Source organism: Vicugna pacos, chromosome X, assembly GCF_048564905.1.
Source record: "Vicugna pacos chromosome X, VicPac4, whole genome shotgun sequence".
NCBI classification, from domain to species: domain Eukaryota; kingdom Metazoa; phylum Chordata; class Mammalia; order Artiodactyla; family Camelidae; genus Vicugna; species Vicugna pacos.
In genome coordinates, this window is record NC_133023.1 from 83,648,300 (window position 1) to 83,670,448 (window position 22,149).

Here is a 22,149-nt window from a genome sequence, read left to right on the forward strand (position 1 = left end):
AGCCTAACTGGAGAAGCACTAGAAGCCCGGCTGCAGCTGCTAAGCGAGGGCGGGGTGGGGGGGGCTGTCGCATCCAGCAGGCTGCATCGGGATGGCAGTTTGAGGCGCTGGTTGACAGAAGCGACAAACTGGCTGAGGGGCAGGAGTGGGTGGGAGGGCAGTCCAGACTCTGGAGAAAACTGCACAGGAACCCTCCTGTGTGATCGTGAACCCTAGCAGAGAGATGTCGCTTGCAGGCCTGGAAATGGCCAGGGAGGCGCAACAGTGACTCCTGCTGCAGCCACCTCCTCAACTGGGCGCTGGGGCTGCAGGGCACAGTGGCCGGGCTTGCACTGTCTCAATGATTTGGCGACAAACAGACCAAGCACTCAATGTCTAGTACCCAAAGGCAAGCCCCTGAAGCCCCTGAAGTTCCTTCCCTAGAAGAGCTGAGTGATCCAGATGCTAGAAAGGGGACCAGAGAATGGGCAGGGCCAGAAGCTGCCCTGCAGTGAACCTGTCACCGCCCCAAGGGGGTGGGGAGGCTGAGTGGCTCCGTTTGCAGGATGCGGGGGCCAGTTCTTGCTCTCTGAATGACAGCTGAAGAAAATCAGCTCCAGACAGAGGACGGAGGAGCCCCAGGCCAGCCAGGGAGCTCACTGCAGAATCGAGATCAGAAAACAGAACCAAATCTAGCTCCCGTCAACCAAGCCTCACCACACGCCAGTATCTTGCTGCGTGCTGTCTTTGGAAGAGCTATTTCAATTCTTCAGACACTCCTACGAGGCAGGTGTGATCACATGACCTCTACTCTAAAGGAGGCCGCTGGGGCACAGAACAGTGCAAGGCCTTACAGAGGTCACCTGGTTAAGTCTCCAGGTTGGGATTCCAACCAGGTCTGTCTGACTCCAGCCTACCCGGTGCATTCTCCCCTCCAGGGCTGTTATAACCAGCAAAGTAAATAAAAGATAATATTAAGAAGAACAAAAATAACTGCCTCCTTGTATCGAGCACCTACTATGTGCCAGACAGTGTTCTAAGAGCTTTTACAGGGAATAAAGAACCCATTTAAATGTCACTACTACCTCAGAAGTAGGTATGATCATTGTTATTACCTTCCTTCCACAAACAGGAATCTCATTGGTGGAGAACGAGGCAGAGGGCCCAGTTTTTGCAAATTGCCCAAGGGTTCCTGGATGGCTCCTGGATGAGGGCTGGTCCCCTGAAAGACCAAGCCATGATTAAAATTTTGTGATTTTCAGCTTCCCAAACCCCCATTCTTCAGAGAGGGGAGAAGGCCTGGAAACGGAGTGAATAATTGATCACGCACAGGTGAGGAAGCCTCCATAAAATCCCAATAGTAGGGAGTTCTGACAGCTTCCAGGTTGGTGAACACATCCACACTGGGAGGGTGACACATCCCAACTCCGCAGGGACAGAAGCTCCTGCACTTGGGACCCTCCCAGACATCACCCTATGTACCTCTTCACCTGGCTGTTCATCTCTAGACTTTATCATATCCTGTGATAAACTGATAAACATAAACAAGTGTTTCCCTGAGTTCTGTGAGCCACTCTAGCAAATTAACCTAACCCAGGGAGGTCATTGGAACCTCCCAGATCTCTAGGCCTACAGCCTGTTGGTCAGAAGCAGAGGTGATAATCTAGACTTGCCACTGGTGGCTGAAGGGGGGTGGGTAGTCTTGTGAGACTGAGCCCTCAACCTGTGGGATCTGAGGCTGTCACTGGGTAGATGGTATCAGAACCGACTTAAATTGTAGGACACTTAGTTGGTGTCACAGAGAATTATTTGATGTAGGGGAAAAAAACACATATTTGGTGACCAGAAGGAAAGTGTGTGAGCAGTAAAGGAGACTCAGAGTGAAGAAACACATGGCGGGGAGGAATTGGGTTTTCCCCTACATAGTGGAAGGGAGGAAAAAATTTTCCCTCTACTTTTCTGGGTTCTTGGCTGAGACACCCCTGTAATAAAAGACTGATTAACAGGAGAAAAACAAACAGAAGCTTAATCACATATATACCACCTATATACATGGGAGAGACCCAGGAACACTGAGCCACTCCCTGAAATGGTCCAAGCTATTACTTTAAATCCATCTCCAGCTAGGGACAAAAGATGTTGGGACTGGGGATGGGGGGATGGGGCAGGGGAGGCCAATTAATGGGAGGTTACCAAGAAAAGCCCAGTAAACATTACACAAGAATAAGGATGTTATGTAGATCTAAGTCATTGCCTTCAGCATTGGTAAGAGTTTCTAGAGATTTGGAGTCACCCTTCTCTTCCTGGTACAGAGGGGGAGACACCATTACACTGGAGATTTCCCCTGTAAATGTAAATCTCTTACAAAAGGGTAACTTCCACTCAGTTTTCATAGCTTCACCTGTGTTGGTTGTTTCTTAAAAGTAACCAGCTCAATATAATCAATATGCCAAAGAGACATATTCCAAGGTGGTGCATTTTGCTCTTCCTCAGTAGGAAGGAAAAAGTTGAATTCCTCCTTTACAGCTTCTAAACCAGCTCTGCTAACAAGAGGCCTGTTCCTCACTGGGGGAGGGGCTGGAGGAGGGCAACTCAGAACTGAGCTAAGGGCCTGGGGCAGCCAGCAGGCAGCACAAGGACACACGGGCCAGGCCTGGGCTCTGCACTGGTCAGGGTGGAGGCAGAGAGAAGACCAAGACCCAACTCTTGCTTTCAGCTTTGCTAAAAGCATTTCAGTTGACCCCATCAAGGGCAATTAGACTTCCAGGTGGTGATGCCTAGGAGGCTATTGGCCATACAGGTGTGGAGTTCAAGACAGAGGTCCCTGCTGGAGATACGACTGGCGGAGTTGTCTGGTATACAGAGACAAGTACATGCCCAGTATATAGTTAAAGCCACGGGTCAGGATGAGACCACAAGGAAACACTAGGAAAGAAAAGAGATCTTAGGACACAGCCCTGGAGCACTCCACCATTTGAAGTCAGGAGGTGAGAAGGAATCTGCCAAGGAGACTGAGAACCAGGGAGGTAGGAGAAAAGCCAGAGAGTGTGGTGTCCTGGAGGACAAGGAGGTCCACTTTGTCAGTTACGCACATGGGACAAGTCATGGAGGAGGAAGATGGAGAAAATTGATCCTTGGATTTGGCAGCACATAAGTTGTTGATGATTATATAGGAGGAAACCTCAGTCCTTTTCCTTCCTATGTAGGGAAAGCCCCAGTTCTTGTCTACTGTGTGTTTCTTCCCTGTGTGTCTCCTTTATCTACAAAGAAAATACTTCACTTCTGACACTTCTGGTCACCAAATGTATGGGGGAATTTTCCCCACACCAACAAGCAATTCTCTCGGACACCAGCAGGATGTCTAAGAATTCAACTCAGTAACCTATAATGAAAAAGAATATGAAAACAATTATATGTATGCATATGTATAACTGAAACATCATGCTGTGCACCAGAAACTGACACATTGCAACTGACTATACTTCAATTTAAAAAAAAAAAGAATTCAACTCAATTCTGACACTCTCTACCCAGAGACAGTATCAGATTCCACAGGTTAAGGGCTCAGTCCCACAAGACTGCCACACACAGCCCCACTTCAGATGCCAGTCACAAGTCCAGGTTGTCACCTGTACTTCTGACCAATCAGTTATAGATCAAAGGTTCCAATGACCCCCTCCTCTGGTGTGATTAATTTGCTACAGCAGGTCACAGAACTCAGGGAAACACTTATTTACCTTTACCAGTTTATCAAAGGATATGATAAAGACTACCGGTGAACAGCCAGATGAAGAGATATCTAGGTCTGGGAGGGTCCCAAGTGCAGGAGCTTCTGTCCCTGTGGAGTTGGGTTGTGTCACCCTCCCAGTGTGGATGTGTTCACCAACCTGGAAGCTGTCAGAACGCCCTACTGTTGGAATTTTATGGAGGCTTCCTCACCTGTGCATGATCAATTATTCACTCCATTTCCAGGCCCTCCCCAAGCTCTGAAGAATGAGGGGGCGGGGAGCTGAAAACCCCAAGATTTTAATCATGGCTTGGTCTTTCTGGTGACCAGCCCCCATCCAGGAGCCAGCCAAGAGCTCACCCAGAATCACCTCACTAGAACAAAAAATGCTACTCACTGCTCTTATCACTTAGGAATTTACAAGGATTTTAGGAGCCCTGTGTCAGGAATGGGGCCAAAGGCAGGTATCAGAACAAGAGATGCTCCTAGTGCTCTTATCACCTAGGAAATTGCGAGGTTTTTAGGAGCTCTGGGCCAGAAACCAAAGGCAGAGACCAGTATATAAATTTTTTCTATCATCTCACGATGTCTTAATGTGAACAACTTGTGTGGAGTGGTGGGGACAAAAGCCAGAATGGAGTATGTAAAAGAGAGAGTTGGAGGAAAAAGACTGGAGAGGGGGGCAGCAAATGCAGATCATGCTTTTGAAAGGTTTAGAAAAGGGAAAGAAGAGAAATGGGACAATAGCTAGAAGAAACCATTTTTCTTTTTCTTCAATTGGAGATTAAACAGCATACTTGTGTGATAATAGAAAAGATCCAGTGAAGAGGGAAAAAAATGCCACAGGAGAGGGGGCAACAGCTGGAGCAAGGTCTTGAGGTAAGCGAGAGGTAAGGAATGGTATTGGATGCAGAAGGGGAGCATAGACAGTCCATTATAAACAGGACTTTCCAGAAACTCAGTTTAGAACCTTCAACCCTAAGGGCTGGAAAAGACCTTAGATGTAATGCATTCCAACCTTCTTCCATATGCAGGAATTCCCCCGTGCAGCTACCAGAAAATGGTGGTCCACCCTTTGCTTGAACATCTCCAGTGATGACAAACCGACTACTTTCCAAAGCAGTTATTTGCGTTTTACCACCCCTATAGCGATAGGTAGCTCTTTGTGATTGGCCTGTGCCCAAATCTGCCTCTCCATCAATTTCACCCACTGGACCAGGCTCTGTGCTTGGGGACCATAGAGACTCACAGAAATATAAATTGCTAAGCATTTTGCAGATTTCAAGCACTCTTTTATAGACCTCCCCACTCACTGGATCTTCACAGCACAGTGAGGAAGGTGTTATCTTCCAAGCCACTGCACCAATGAAGAAGCTGAGGCTCAAGGAGATTAAATGACCAAAGAGAACAGGCCTAGAAAGTTGCAGAGCCATGAATTCAGCCAAAGGTTCCTGAATCCACAGCCCACACTCTTCACTTCTCCACTCTGCCTCAAGTCCCCTCTCTCTCTCCCACAGACCAGCCCTTCAGTTTTTTAAAGGCAGCTGTCATGTTCCCTGTGAGCCTTCTCCTCCTCCAGCTAAACACTCCCGCCTCTCTCTGTCATTTCTCATCTGCAGTCCCCTCACTCCTGGTCACTCCTACAGATGGGCTCCGAAAACTGGGCACAATATTCTGGATGGGGTCTGGCCAGTCCCATGCAGAGCCAGCTTCTTATGCTCCCCCCAACCCCTCTGCTCTGGACACTGTCCTGCCATTTCTGCAGCCTGGAATCCAATTCCTATCTTGGAAAAAGAAACCTCATCAATCTGTTGTTTTACTCATTTTTCACTCACAAATATGAATAATTTACATACGTGTTTTTGAACGGTTACTGTTTTGTTCCTTTATGAAATCTTCAGTCCCCAGGAGCCCTCAGAAACAAGTGTTCTGTGAGCCCAGGAGATGCAGGAGGCAGCCCCGACATCTCATTACACTGTGAAATGTGTGAAACCTCCCCGACTTGCTAGATTAGGCATGTGGGCCCTATCTGTCTTTGGAAGGAGTGTGTCCTCCCCCTGGATCTCAGTGAATGAAACCATGTCTAGTCATTGCATCCACGTGGATTTCCAGCAGCTCTGAGCGTCTGGCAGACAGGAAACAAATCAAGTGACTATTCTTCCCAGCCCGCTCTTGCCAAACTGGCTGCCAGGGGACCCTAGGAACAGAACAGCTGATGATGCCAGCTGGCCAAATGGAAAGGGTGGCCAGACTGGGGTGAGTTCTTCCTAGTGCCTGCAGGGAGTAGCTAAACTTCCAAAAGAATGGGAACCACCTCAGGATAGGTATTACTGAGCTGCAGGCTTCAGGGTCATAGAGCATCCAGCAGGCTGTTGTCCTTGATCCCTCAACTGTCCCAGCAGGGCCAGGCAGAGTAATTTTTCTCTGAAGGGTTGGCAAACTGTAGCACACGCCTGCCAAAGATGGCAAACCAATCCATTAGCAGTGGCACAGGGACCTGCCGTGATGCTCTCTCCTTCTCCTCCTTTTCCCCTCTAGCGGTCCACTGGAAGAGCTGACCCAGGGACAGTGTCTTCTCTTCGAAGCCCGTGCCCAGCCTGAGGGCCTCCTTTCCCCTCTATTGACCTGGATCAAGCCAACAAAAGGATCATGCTCTTGGCAGACCAGTCGTGAGGGACTGCCCACACTTGCCCTAACAGTAGGCAAAAACAAAGACAGAGAGCGTATCGTGCTGTGTGAAATAAGTCAGGCCGAGAAAGACAAATACTGTACGATGTCACTTATATGCGGAATCTAAAAAATACAACGAACTAGTGAATATAATAAAACAAAAACAGACTCACAGAAATAGAGCAAACTAGTGGTTACCAGTGGGGAGAGGGAAGGGAGGGGTGATAGAGGGGTAGGGGAGTAAGAGAGGGTTGATTGTGGCACCTGCCCTCTTTTTTTATTTTCAGCCTATTGCAAAGTTCTGCAGTGTCTGTGTTGGGTTGTGAATTTACAGATTATATCATCTGGTTTTAACTAAACCAGTCTTCCCCAAATGGAAAAGTGGCTTGAAAAGATTCCTACAAATAAACCACAGCCTGAATGAAGATAATCTGAAGAAAAGTACGAGCAGGTAACAGGAAAATGGCAGAACTGATTCATCTCCCACTCCTAGCATGAGCTTTTCATCAGCCCCATTCCAAATTAAAAACAACAATGAACAAATTGGTTCTGATAAGAAATTTTTAAAAAAAGAAAGAAGAAAATATCAAGAAAGCTACATAAAGTTTGATTCACATCCACTTTGTTAATAACAAACTCATTTTAAGTGTGTACTTTGCCTTGATATATTACTACTAATAATACGAAGCTATCACGATTAGCAAGATCTTTAAAATCAAAGCATCGCCCAAATGGATGCTTAACTGATCTATGGTGGTAGACGTTAAGATGGTGGTTACTTTTTGTGGCAGTTTTGAAACATGTCTGGAAATCCTCCTTTTGAGGGGAAGAGTCTATGCCTCCTTCCCTTGAATCTGAACGACCAACAGAGTATGATGGCAGTGATGCTGCCCAACTTCCAACGCTAGATTGTAGACCACAGAGAGAGGCAATCTGTAAGTGTTCTGGCCAGCAGCTCCAGCTGAAGTCCCACCCAGCAGCCATCATGGAATGACAGACCTGAGCAAGAACATCTCCAGAAGATTTCAGCCCCTAGGTGTCCAGTTACCCCGAGCCATCATGCCTTCCCAGCAAATCCCCAGACATTATGGAGTATAGACAAGCTACCCCCATGTGCCCTGTCTGGATTCTTGACCTACAGAATCCACAAACATAATAAATTGGTCACTTTTCACCACTGCTTTTTGGGGTGATTTGTCACATGGCAATAAGAACTAAAGGGATAAAGAAAGGAAGGGGGCACAAAGGAAATTTCTGGGTGCGGTGCTATTCTATTTCTTGATCTGGGTGCTGGTTACACAAATGTGTTCAGTTTGTAAAAGTTTGTCAGTGCACTTATGATTTGTGCACTTTTCAGTATGTATGCCACAATTTCTTTAAGTTTACATTTTAAAAACTGGGCATCCAGAACATAAAAATAAACCTCTACTATTTTTTTCATCAATGTTTAACATCAAGTGATTTTCAATATAGTAATTTATTAAATCTCACTAAATGTAAAGATAGATGTTTAGATGTTTTGTTTGAAGTTTCTTACTAAATAACAAAAAATGGGAGTTCAAAGATCCCTTTGGGGAAACAATTGTTTTTTCTATCATGGCAAAAAAAATGGTCAAAATGAAGCTACATGAAACAGTATGATGACAAACTAAAATCCATTCTTTTGTCAGCAAATACTGTTAGAAGGCATCTAGAAAACACTGCTGAAGATTTGAACAAACAGTTTTAGAATAAATGATAGCATGTGGGAGGTTTACTGTACAGCTGGATAAAATCTTTCTAACATTTTCAGCTTCGTATTTGCTAGATTCTGTTTCAATAATGAAATCCACAAAGAACTTCTCTTTTGTGGGCTATGAAAGGAAAGATATTGAGGAGAAGATATAGAATAAACAGAAAATGACTGGTTTAATTTTTTTAATGTCTTTCAGAAAAATTGAAAATGCAGGATTTTTTACTCAAATGAAGTGCTTCTTTGACAGGAATTTTTTTTTTCAAAAGATAGGGGTAGATCTCAAAGTAATGTTACTGAAAAAGTTGGCAAGCTACTAAAGCAAGGATATTGAAGCCTGAAATGTACAAAGTGCTTTAGGATTCATCAATATGGTATAGAAATTAGACTTTTCAGATCTTCATAGGACTCTATTTTATAACAAGGGAGGGAGTGACACTCCCTTTGTCACTTTGGTACCACATAGAGGTTAGCTGGTTATTTTGTGGCAAAGTCCTTAGAAGAGTTTTCGAACTAAAAGACACAGTTTCCTTTCACACAAAGATATGTATTTCAACACATATCTGTGGTGTCCTTTAACAGCCAGTGGACATTTTTAAAAAACAATTATAGTAACACACACAATCTAGCTCTTCAAGGTTAAGTTGATATTTTAACAATGAGTGAGAAAATAACTGCTTTGGAAGGAAACTCACTTCATCGAGAGAAACGAGTTTCCTTCATTCCTTCATTTTGTTCATTTGGAGAACAGATATTTGCGTTTTCATTGTTCTGTAAGTTTATTGCCAAAAATGATGTAAGTTGCATACCTAGAAAACCTCTCATATCTGCATGCTTAAAACCTGGGACTGAAAATGTCTACTGTGTTTTCAAATCTTTCAAATGTAGGGTTTTTGTGAGCTTTGAACACATTTGTTAAAAACATAAATGTGCTGATTGGATGGCAAAAACAAATGATTGGCGTCAGGACAGGTGATGGTTTACTAGCTGAATTTCATCAAAAACCATTGCATAATTGATGGGTGGAACTGAAAAATGAGAATCTTGACCTAGTAAATCCAGCCCATGGAATTTGTCTTCCATTGGGAGTTGTGTATCTTTCTCAGACATCTTCCTCATCCATGACAGCCACCGAAACCAAGTGCTGAAATAAACTAAACTTAAAACCGAACCTTCACATAGCTGTATTACAGCATGTAATTATAGCCGTATTACTGTATTACAATATCAACCCAAGAGTCTTTTTTTAGCAATAAAGTATTTTTATTTTATTTATTTTTAAGTATTTTTACATGTTTTTATTGAGTTATAGTCATTTTACAATGTGTTGTGTCAAATTCCAGTGTAGAGCACAGTTTTTCAGTTATACATGAGCATACATATATTCATTGTCGCATTCTTTTTCAATGTGAGCTACAAGATCTTGTATATATTTCCCTGTGCTATACAGTATTATCTTGTTTATCTTTTCCACATATGCCTGTCAGTACCTACAAATTTCAAACTCCCAGTCTGTCCCTTCCCACCCCCGCCCCCTTGGCAACCACAAGTTTGTGTTCTATGTCTATGAGTGAGTCTGTTTCTGTTTTGTATTTATGTTCTTCTTTTTTTTTTTAGATTCCACATATAAGCGATCTCATATGGTATTTTTCTTTCTCTTTTTGGCTTACTTCACTTAGAATGACATTCTCCAGGGACATCCATGTTGCTGCAAATGGCATTATGTTGTCGGTTTTTATGGCCGAATAGTATTCCATTGTAAATATACCACATCTTCTTTATCCAGTCATCTGTTGATGAACATTTAGGCTGTTTTCATGTCTTGGCTATTGTAAATAGTGCTGCTATGAACACTGGGGTGCAGGTGTCTTTTTGAAGTAGGGTTCCCTTTGGATATATGCCCAGGAGTGGGATGACTGGGTCATATGTTAAGTCTATTCCTAGTCTTGAGGAATCTCCATACTGTTTTCCTCAGTGGCTGCACCAAACTGCATTCCCACCAGCAGTGTAGGAGGGTTCCCCTTTCTCCACAGCCTCTCCAGCATTTGTCATTTGTGGACTTTTGAATGATGGCCATTCTGACTGATGTGAGGTGGTACCTCATTGTAGTTTTGATTTGCATTTCTCTGATAATTAGTGATATTGAGTATTTTTTCATGTGCCTATTGATCATTTGTATTTCTTCCTTGGATAATTGCTTGTTTAGCCCTTCTGCCATTTTTGGATTGGGTTGTTTGTTTTTTTTCTTATTAAGTCGTATGAGCTGCTTATATATTCTGGAGATCAAGCCTTTGTCGGTTTCATCTTGCAAAAATTTTCTCCCATTCCGTAGGTTGTCATTTTGTTTTGCTTATGGTTTCCTTTGCTGAGCAGAAGCTTGTAAGTTTCATTAGGTCCCATTTGTTTATTCTTGCTTTTATTTCTGTTGCTTGGGTAGACTGCCCTAGGAGAACATTTTTGAGATGTATGTGAGATAATGTTTTGCCTATGTTTTCTTCTAGGAGGTTTATTGTATCTTGTCTTATGTTTAAGTCTTTGATCCACTTTGAGTTGATTTTTGTGTATGGTGTAAGGGAGTGTTCTAGCTTCACTGATTTACATGCTGCTGTCCAGTTTTCCCAACACCATTTGCTGAAGAGATTGTCTTTATTCCATTGTATATTCTTGCCTCCTTTGTCAAAGATTAATTGACCAAAAGTTTGTGGGTTCATTTCTGGGCTCTCTATTCTGTTCCATTGGTCCATATGTCTGTTTTTGTACCAATACCATGCTGTTTTGATAACCCGAGAGTCTTTTTAATGAACCATATGCAATCACATTCTCTGTGAAAAAAAATTCGTAATATTTTAGTGAGAGTCAAAATAGTTTCATACTACAAATATAAAGAGTTTAAATTATTTGAAAATAGTGTTTATTTCATTCTTGTCTCTTCCTTTAAAAATGTCCTTCTTGTGCTTCAGAATGTACATAGTGCGTTAGTAGAGTAACACACATATGTCATTTTGAAACTACAAAATCCTCAAATATTGAGAATACCTGCTCAAAATTTTTTTCATAGAGGGGTGTGTTGGGAGGCCGCTGCTTGAATGGTTTCTACCTTGTTTCAAGCGTCAACCATATCATGAATGTAATGTACTTGGCAAAAAATAAGTCCTCAGTAAGTATTGGCTCTTATGATATCCTCTATGTGAGGGACACACTCATTAGAGGCAGTGTGAAATGGTGATTAAAAGCAAGAGCCTTGCAGTCAGGCAAAGTTGGGTGGGTTTCCTTGCCACTTACTAGCTGAGCGAATGTGACCAATTAACTTTGCTGGGCCTCAGTTTCTTGTTAGTCCTCATCTCTTAGTGTTGTTATAAGGATTAAGAGAGATAATACACTTTTTTGGTAACAGCTTTATTGAAATATAATTCACAAACTACATAATTCACCATTTTAAATTACAAGCCTCAGTTGTTTTTAGTATTGTTTTTAGTATATTTACAGGGTTATGCAATCATCACCATGACCTAATTCCAGGACAATTTCAACACCCCCAAAATAAACCCATACCCATTAGCAGTCACTCTCCATTCTCCCTTTCCATTTCTATCCCATCCCCCTTCCACCCTCCCACCACATCTAGATAACCATTAACCTACTTTCTGTCTCCATGGACTTGCCTCTTCTAGACAGTTCATACAAATGGAATCAGATTATATGTGGTCTCTTGTGTATGGCTTCTTTCACTTAGCATAGTGCCTTCAGGGTTCCCCCATGTTGTAGCATATATATTAGTTCTTTATTTTAAATGGAGGTACTGGGGACTGAACCCAAGACCTCGTGCATACTAAGCAGGTGCACTACCGCTGACCTATATTCTCCTCTGCATGTATCAGTTCTTATTTCCTTTTTATCACTAGATAATATTCCACTGCATGAATATACCACATTTAATTTATCCATTCATCAGTTCATGGACATTGGGACTGTTTCTACCTTTTGGCTCTTGTGAATAGCACTGCTATGAATACTCGCATATGATCAGTCATTTTTAATGCTTGGCACAAGTCCTGCCAGGCACCCAAGTGCTCGATACCAGCAGGTAGTTGCTATCATTATTAGGGAGTGCTACACTGGGCAATTTGGGACCCAAGGTGCCTGGATATCACAAAGGGAGGGTGGAAGTCACCAAGGACAGCATTCATTTACTCCCAGTGTCACTGAGAGCTGTCCCTGCCCATTCTACCCAAATGGGTAAGGCAGTGACACACAGAGGCATGAGCTGTGTGATGCTAGGCAGGTCACTTAACCTCTCTCAACCTTGTGTGTGAATTGGATATAAATACTGTCATCTCTACATACCTCACAGGCTTGCTTCCTGGGTCAAAGAGAGAATTTAAAAATATGAAAGCACTTTGAAAACCATAAGGGATTATTATTCCAAGCCTTACATATTACAGAAGCTAATGCCTCTGGAATAAAGTAAGGAAACACTTCGTTCTGCTCACCATCCTCCCTCTTGCTCCAGATTGTTCACATTCTTTTCAACATGACACCCTGACCTTCTCACCACAGCCCCTGATGCTAGTGCCTCTTTCCTTGCATCTTCTTAAGGACCAAGGGTGAGATCCTGGGCAGAAACCTGAATTCACATCAAGAAAGGGCCTGCAACGTCTCTCCTCCCAGGTTGAAATCCCAGAGACCTTTCTGATTTTCTCAATCGCCGGTTGGTTGGAGCGCCCTCGTGTGTCTCCACGTGGTATTACCTTAGGTCTTTCCCAGGACCTGACGTTTTCATTGTGGTACCTATCAATAAAAGGTGTAATGGAAAATTTTTTTTCATCACACTTCATGGCCCATGCTTGACACTTGGACTCCAGCTAAGCCATTGCAGCCCGAGTCTTAGGCAGGTTTCCTGCTTGCACTCAGCCCTAAACATTTCTTTCTGCTACCTAACCACACCTTTCTCTTTAGTCATTTTGAAAAACCCTGGTCTCACCGTTCACAGATGTCAACTTGGTTGTCTTACTACCTTCTATTATTCCAAGCTTACATAGCTCCCAAAGTAAGATTATACTTTTTTTCCCTAAAATGTACATCATATTTTACTGAAGGACTAAGAGGAAAAAAGTAAATCCAAATTACCAGAAAAGACTGGTTTGCTGAATATGATTTATTCTATGATCTAAGGAAAAGGTATTCAGAATGTTAAACCTTTCACAGGGATTTCCTCATGGATAGCCCTGACACTTGGGAAGGGGCAAATGACAACCAGAGATAGTGACGTCTGGCAGTGCTTGGACACACACACACAAACACACACTCATGAACACATGTTTACACACTCTCAGAGCTACACACTCCTTTGCTCAGTGGGAAAGGAGCTTTCTCTCTCGTGGCTTTCTCTCTCACTGATAATCATGTGATGATATCAGCACAGGTCTTTGGAGGACAGAAAACTTATATTTTATATCTGGAACCTCAAGAATGTTCCCTGCTCCCTCCATCAGTGACAGTTATGGAAGCCCAAGGAACTTTCCTTTCCATACGCCACACATTCCCCTCATGCCTGTTCTGCATCCATGGATTTTTCTGAATCCATGAGATCCATTGGCCAACTCCACTGTGAGCCAAAGATACATATGCTTTTGGCTTCACCCCGACAGCATGTTCCTGAAAAGCTGCGTGCAAATTAAATTTCTGCAGATCAGCTATGATTCCCCCACTGACTTCCAATGAGATTTTTGAGCCACCACTTCTCCTCATCAAGATTGATTTTCGACACTTCAGCTTTAAGTTTCTCTGCCTCCTTCCATCCTCTCTGACAGTTAAACCTCATCTGGAAAATGAAGAACCTGACCGAGGGAACATTAAGCTCTCTTCTAGTTGGAATAGTCCAGGAGCTAGAAACAAACCCATAAATACACAGAGAGGCTGCCATCTGGAAAAGACACCAGGTACCACCATTCAAAATGTAAACACTCTGCCTATATCTAACTATTGGAGAGGCCATTTCCAAGGGCTTGAGGGGTTTTTGTCTCACTCCCTTGGATGGGGAGCAGCTGTCTCAGGAGAGAGGCTTTTTCAGTTTAGGAAGGTCAGTCCTATCACTTCTTTCTGCTTCCTTCACCCCATTTCCAGTTATCAAATTCTGAAGACCTGTAGACTGAAAAAAAAGGCACAAACCTAAACATTGCAAGCTATATTTTATTCAGGGACCTTACTGCCAACTATAGCCTGGGAGATGACCTCTCAGCTCTAAGGAACTGTTCCAAAGAGGTAAGGGAAGAGCCAGTATATATAGGGAAAAAACCCAAATATGTAGTAGAACAGAATATCAAAGATTAATCACAAAATGGAGACATCTCAAGTTAATGATTTCAGTGCTTTTCTATGTATGGGAGGATGCAAGAATCTCAGCTCATTGAAGTTACTCCTCAGATATACATCTTAACTATCTAGGGCCAGTATCCTGTTTTTCTCCATCCTGAGTCCCCTCAGGGTGCACCGTCGGGGTGAGGGGGTGGTAGGGGGCAGCTGCAGTGGCTGTTGGCTTGATGGTGGGCGACATTCATTGTTTACTGGAATGGCAGGTGACATTCTTTGTCCACAGATCCTCCCTATTGAAATAGAGCTGTGGTTCTGGGGAAACATGTATGCAGCTGGTGACCTATACACAGCACTTGCTAAGTAAAGATGAAATGAGTTGCTAGGGAGGCACTGTGGTTTTGGTCTCTGGCAACAGTTAAGCAAGGGCACGTGCATCCTGGGTCTGTGGCACTGGTCAGGTGATTGCCTTTGCAGTCTTTGAACTGGAACCAGAGATATTATTAGTGCTGATAAGGAAGGGAATGGCCTGCTTAGTGGTGAGGGAAATGAATAGTCCAAGCATTTGTCTATCCTGCATTCTCCATGCTGTTATTTTTGATGAAGAAAAATATTACTGCAGCTGTTTGCAGATTCTGGAAGTGTGTGTGCATGTGTGTGGTTTGGTGTTTACAGATTTGGGGTTGCGGAGGGGAGTTTCCAGAGCAACGGAAGTAGCTGCTTGTCAGTCAGGGTTCATTTTGAAAATGAAAGCCTGAAAGCTTGGGGCCCACTCAGCCTGGGCCGGGTCTCTGAAAACTCAGCAAAGGCCAGGAGGTGGCTTTGGCGAGTCAGCTCAGTGAAGCAACCACTTGATCACCTTCTGGTTTTTTTTTTTTTCTTTTAGGAACTGATCAAGCCTCTGAGTTGCTTTCAGGATTTTTTTTTTTTTTTAGTAGAGGTACTGGAGATTGAACTCAGGACCTCATGCACTCTACCACCAAGCTATCCTCCCACCCCTTTCCCCTGTGACTTGCTTTTGGTGTCCAGCAGATTCAGTCCGAGGCAGGGATGTGGGAGTGGGCATCTGGCTACAGACACTTCTCCCAACACCTGTGCATACGGTGCTCCCAGACCCCCACATATACACACAATTATGTTTTCCCAGGCTGCTAAACCAGGATGAGGTAACAAATATTTCTCACACACCTACTAAGTGCAAAGGATAGTATGCTATAGTCATGAAAGAGTTTAGAATTTAATTGGCTTGTCAGAGTACAGGGAGAGAACACAAGGCTGTCCATGTTGGGTGCCAGAGGAGGAACTATAGACAGACAGCTGAGGGAGGTAGAGGGGTTACTCTGGGCCTGGGTAACCAGAGGAGGATTACTGGAGAAGGTGGCAACTGAGGTCAACCTTGAAGGCCAGGAGGAAGAACTTCACCAAATAGAAGCTATGAGGGAGGACACTCTAGATTGAGGAAGGCAAGTTCAAGATCTGCTCAGGTTAGGACAAGTCCATCCATTCGGCTGGACTTCGGGGCTTGTGTGAGTGATCTGCAGTTGATAAGCCTGACGTGAATGCCAGATCCTCTGTACAAGAACAAAGGCAATGGTGTCACACAGACTTGCTCTGTTACTTCCTACTGGGTGACCTTAGGCAAGTGGCCTAACCTTTCTGCAGAGTGAAGACAATAATGATACTTAACTCTTGAAGTCCTTGAGACTGTTAACAGAATTAACATAAAGCATCTAGCACAGTGCCTGGCACATTAAAATGTTCAAAGACAGATTACAAATGCATAGGCTGTCAGGAAGGAAAGCTCAAGATATTTAGAGCTGATCCTAAATATTTGAGGGCTAAGGAGGAAAAGCCTCTGATACCTTCTATCACTGTCAGACCCAGTGGAGTGGGCTGGCTTAGCCTGAGTCCCCATTCCCTCTGGCCTAGACTGCTGCCACAGTCTCCTGGCTTTCTGCCTCTGCCCCTCCCATAACCATCTTCCTAGAGACCACCTTAATCATGACCATGTCCTTCTCTGGCTCAAGAACCTTCTGTGGCTCCCCATTGCTCACTGACTTAACTCTCTAACATGGTTGGGGCGGGAGACAAGAACTACCATTTATTCAGAGAAGAAAAGAGAAAAGGGGGAGGCTAATGTTAGGAGTAAAAAGATAAACACTATCCTCTTCTTTTAAAGGCCCCAAAACTCTGAATTGACAGAAATCAGCAGGTCCCTCAGGGAGAGAGCCAGACACATCTCGAAAGAGGGCAGATCATTCGTGGTCGATGACTCAGATTCACCAGTACCTGCTTCTTCAAATCAGCCTGGAAAAGGTCAAAGAGAAAAGAACGGACGCAGAGCAAGGAACTGCGGGGAAGCAGGGGAAGAGCCCCTCTCAGTCCCCTGTAAGGGCTTCAACCTGGACGCTTGTCTCGAGTTTCTCTGCAGGAATCCCGGGTAGCTCCCTGCGCTGCGGGAAGGGTCAAGGCCACACAAAGGGCTGAGCAAGCGAGCCCGAGTCACATGGGGCAGCCGGGCCGCCTCCGTGAAAGCGAGGCGCGGGACAAAGGCGGCTTGGGGACAAAGTGCAGGGAGACTCCTGAGGAGATAAGAGGGACCGGGGAAGGAAAGGGCGGGGAACGAGCGCCCCGGAGCTCTAGGATCGCGCTCCCGGAGGCCTTGGCTAGAAGCCGAGCTCAGGCCCGCAGCGGAGGGGGCGCCCTAGAACCTCTTTACCCCAGCAGCGGGCGGGATGCTGAGAATCCGGCTGCTGGGGCAGCTGGGCTGCTCCGGGCGGCGATCGGGGCCGGCTCGCAGCCCGCCCCCGCGCCCGCCCCCGCGCCCGCCCCACGGTTGCCCGCGCCGTGCGGGAGGCGGGGCCGCCCAGCTCACCTGGCCATTTGGGGCGGGGCCGCCCGCGACCCGGGGAAAAGGAGGCGGCGGCTGTACCCCGGGTGCAGGAGAAAGGCTCGCCCTGGGGGCTTGGCCGGAGCTCCCACCCCTCCACGCACCCCCACTGCCTGTGCTGTGGGGGCCCTCCCTCGGCTCGCTCGCGCTCTCCCTCCCTCTTCTCCCCTCCTTCGTTCCCTCCCTCCGAGCCCAATTGCTCAAGCCGCTTCCTTCCCCAACGCCAGCGCCAGTTCCTCTCCCGGTGGGGCCCGGGAAGGGCAACGAACGCTAGACACTGGAAGTGCCGCGGCGGCAGCCGCGGGACCATGGCTGAGCCCCGAGGGGCCGAGAAGCCAGCACCCAAGGCCTCCTTCGTACCGACCGCACTGAGCCTACGGAGCTCCCCGCAGCCCCGCCCCTCAAGAGTGGACACCGGCAGCCTGGGCAGGTACCGGGGCAACGCCGCCGCCTCCCGGGAGCCCCCCTTCCACGGCTCGCTGATGCTCTCGGGAATGGGCACGGGCTCGGGGCGCCGGCGGGGAGCGCTGCGGGAGCTGCTGGGGCTGCAGGGGGCGGCTCCCGCCCGGTGGCTGTCAGAGGAACGCCCTGAGGAGCAGTCCCCGGGTGGCCCGAACGGGCCGGGCGGTAGCGGGCTGTGCCTGGAGCCCCGGGAGCACGCGTGGATACTGGCGGCCGCCGAAGGCCGCTTTGAGGCGCTACAGGAGCTGCTGGAAGCCGAACCCGGGCTGCTGCTGCGGGGCGACCCGATCACGGGCTACACGGTGCTGCACTGGCTGGCCAAGCACGGGCGCCACGAGGAGCTCATCCTGGTGCATGACTTCGCCCGGCGCCGGGGGCTGCCGCTCGACGTGAGCGCCCCGGGTAGCGGCGGCCTCACGCCGCTTCATCTGGCAGCCCTGCAGGGCCACGACATGGTCATCAAGGTGTTAGTGGGCGCCCTGGGGGCGGACCCCACGCGCCGCGACCACAGCGGTCACCGGGCTTGTCACTACCTGCGGCCCGATGCGCCCTGGAGCCTGCGGGAGCTGGCGGGGGCCGAGGACTGGGAGACGGCGGTGGGCAGAGACCGGAACAACGCCAACAACAACAGCAGCGGCGGCGCCGCCGCGTGGACGCAGCGACGCACCCCGAGCGCAGTGGGCGCGCCGGCGGTGGAGACGACGGCCAGAGCGGCGGCCGCGCCGGCCAAGGAGAAAAACTCCGTGGGCAGCCGGGTGGCCCAAATACAAGGCCTTCTCCGCCATATGTTCCCCTTCTTCCAGGACCGTTGAAGGCGACGGAGACTGGTGAGCGTGGAGGGACCGCAATGCTGAGGCGAGGCTTCGGTCCCCACTTGTCCCGGGTCCCACCGAAGGGGCGGCGCCTCGGACGCAGCTCGGGCCTCAGCCGTGGGCGCTGGGCTTGCGAGGAGCCGACCACCCCGGGGTCTGTCTCAGGCACCCGTCCCAGGTCTCCTACAGACATCGGCCAGGAGACGTGGGGTCCAGGGCACCCCTAACTGAGAGAGAGCAAAGACCAAGACGAATCCCCAAACTGTAGGACTGAGGAGTTAGGAGCAGGAGCCTGGTGCTGCTTGGAAGAGGGAAAGCTGAGCTTCCAGTAGCCATTCTGGGCAGGCAGAAGCTCTAGGTTTATTAGGAAACATTTGCTAGAAGAACGAGTTAAGATTGTAAACTACTGATTTCTAAGTAGCACGAATGACTTCGTAAACATATTAAAGGGGAATATGTTTTCCTTTCAGATGGCAAAGCTGAGTGACTTTTTTTTTTCATTAACCACCGAGGAGGAAGCTTCCTACGCTTGCAGGGAAGAGGTCATCAACCCATGGCCACGAGCAAGTGATCCAGATCAGGCTCTGGACCTCATTCTCAGAGCAAGTGACCCAGCTGTGCACCGAAGGAGCTACCTTCACCTTGGCTCTGAGTAGAGACACACAGTTTGTAATACTGCCTAGCCTACCTCCTCCTGTCTCCTGGGCTCTCTGGCATCTAGGTCTGGCCTCCCGCACAAGTCTCATCCCAGAGGAGTTGTCTGCAGGGAGCAGAGGGGAAGTGAAAGGAAAAAGCCTTCAAATATATATTTCTAATATCTCCTGGTGAGTCATGTAACTTACTTTGACTTCTGCCCTCCAGTGAGACACAACCCCTGGCACTTTTTTCCAAGATAGTTCTTTAATAATCAGCATTTTAAGTGGGTTTCTTTTAATTACATTTAATGTAGAAGTTGTAGTTTGGAAAATTGCTCCCACTCAGAAATAGTATGAATTGAGTAGAATACAGGAGGGTTGATTCTAGCTGAAAGGAGGGAGAAGTAGTTGGTGGCTGGAAATCTATGCTGCCTTTGAGAACAGTGCATTTTCAAAATACTACTGTATCCCTGGAGGTTTGGGGAGCCCTTGCAATGGACTGCTGTGTCCCCAGTCCTCCTATCCCAGTCCTGGAATACCAGGGAGGAACTGAGTCACCACAGAACACAGCCCAGAGACACCACCCTGAGCCCATCAGTCCAGGTTTCCATCTTCGCCTGGCAGGCCTGTTTGCCCCTTCTGTGCTCAAAATGTTCCCGCCTTCCCTTAATAATCCATTAGATTCTTCTCATCCATGAAATGATCCAAATCCTTCGTATTGATTTTCTGCCTGTCCCTTGTCTCTAGGAACTACACCTTAAACATATGTACATAGTATTATGTAGCATTGCCTTTTTCTTCTTCTAAATCAACTTCTTTGATGTTTGAAGTGGGAGGGTGAGCAGTTCCTGGCCTGTGGCTTTGGCATCTGGCACAAACCTCCTCCACCCCTATGCCCATTTTATAGATGCAAATTGGCTAACTGATGCAGAACTGTGGTTTCTGCTCCACAATCTCTCCCCTGACTGCTGCCAAGGTGGGTTGGGCTCAGTGAAGGCTGTCAGGGTAGGGCCTTCCTGCCACATGGCTGAGTGCGGGCTCCTGGCTTGGAGGGAAGAGTGACGTATGCCTTTGCCCAACATTTAAAGGGCATTTAAAACGGTAGTCCCCTCTTCCTAGGAAAACTTTGAGCCTAAGCATCTTAACTATTAGCAGATTTGGGGACCTAAGGCCAGCATCTGCTCTGTCTTTCCAAAACGAAAACGAAGTCAGCTGGAAGATTTGAAAGCGGCTTTCTATAGTTTTTCCTGTAGTCAGCTATTCTTCCCCACAGATTTTCCTCATCATGTGATATTGCCTAGCCTACCTCCTCCATGTAAAATTGAGGTTTGGCTGCAGGGGACACACTCCCAGGCTGCAAACTCTCCATGCCTAACATCAAGTCATTGGCATTCCTGGTATGCTTTTCGAGGCAAGACTGGTATGCTCACCCCAAGAGAAAGAACAAATTCCCTGAGAAACTTCTTTCCAGGGGAGCAAAACAGAGTTAAGCAGATGATGCAAATCTGCATTCTAGTGGGGCCATCAGACAAGGAGACAGAAGCAGGGCTGTGACAGGTAAGTATGGGGGCTGGAGGAGGGGGCGCTGCACAGAGGGTGTGGCCTAATTCAGGCCAAAAGGTGCAGGCACAGCTTTTCCCGGGAGGAAGATTACACCTGAGCTAAGGCTGGAGGGCTGAGTGGGAGTTGGTTAGTGGAGACAGGGGAGGGGCCTCCTGGCAGAACCCCTGGAGTATGTATGGGTGCCTACAGCCAGTGCCCGGGGCTCCAAGTCAGCCGGTTTGGCAGGAAGGTGGGAGCTGAGTCACTCTAGAGAAATGGATGGGGTCCAGGTCACTAAGGGTCTCATAGGTCATGCTAAAAGAGGAACATAGATTTTAACCTAGAAGTAGCTGGGAGCCATAGAAGGTTTCTGAGCAGGGGAGTAACATGAGATTTTAGAAAAATCACTCTTCCAGTTGCGCGGAGAATGGATGTGTCAGGTGAGACATCTTGGGGGGGAAATGCATCATACAAGCAAAGAGTTTCAGGAGAAACTCTTCAAGAAAAGCCAGGCTTCAGCTGGGAAATTCAAAGACCCCTGTGGAGGGCAGTGGCCTTCAAAGTTATTTTCTTCTTCTCTGTTAGCCGTTGCTCAAATGAAGCTTACCTCAGAGTCCCAGGTGTAAAACTGACAAGTGCAGAGCCACTCTGGCTGAAGCTGGGTTGGGACCTCCCCTCCCGACCCCCTGCCTCTATCTTAGAGCCATAGGGGTGCACAGTGGCCCCTGGAGCAAAAGTCCCCAAACTGCTGGTGTGGTGGACAGCGCTCAGCCTAACCTGGGTTCCAAACCTGCTACTGAGGAGTGACCTTGAGCAAATCACTGACCTTTCTGAGCCGCAGTCTCCACATCAGTAAAATGGCAACAATACAAACTCCCTGGCAAGGCTGTTCTGTTGAGTCAAGAAAGTATGTCTGCAATGCCTAGCAAGGCTGCAGGACATGTAGGAAATAGGAAATAACAGAGAAGTGACTTATTAGCAAATTTATTAGAGAATTTATTAGCAAATAAATTCTTGTTTGGAAAAATTGAAAGGCACTCAGCAGGCTTTTGTGGTGAAACGATTTTCTCTGCTAGGATAGTCCAAGAGGAATCTGGTGCTCACCCACATTATCCCATCTCTAACACGTGTCCACGTTGATTGCAAATTATCTTCCCTCTGTGCCAGTTGAATGGCTGCTCCTCAAAGGAGATACTGGTTCCTTTGCTGATGTTCTTCACCACCTACCCACTTTTACTTGAGACAGAGCCATAACAGGCCAACTTAACTTGTTCTCAGCCCACAGAAGTAAAAGTAGCTACTTAATAAGTAATTGCCCACCAAATATTAAAGAAGTTAGATATTATTTCCAGATAAAGTCATAAACTGGAGTCAGAGCTAAGCCTGAAATC

At 46.8% G+C, this 22,149-nt stretch overlaps 1 protein-coding gene across 1 annotated transcript; it reads left to right on the top strand.

Annotated features, from left to right (window-relative positions):
• The first annotated feature begins 17,292 nt into the window (after positions 1 to 17,292).
• On the top strand, positions 17,293 to 19,402 carry SOWAHD (sosondowah ankyrin repeat domain family member D). Its single transcript, XM_072956119.1, has 2 exons — positions 17,293 to 18,596; positions 19,052 to 19,402. The coding sequence occupies exon 1, from the start codon at positions 17,616 to 17,618 to the stop codon at positions 18,579 to 18,581; it is 966 nt and encodes a 321-aa protein (XP_072812220.1). The 5' UTR covers positions 17,293 to 17,615; the 3' UTR covers positions 18,582 to 18,596; positions 19,052 to 19,402.
• Positions 19,403 to 22,149: the final 2,747 nt, after the last annotated feature.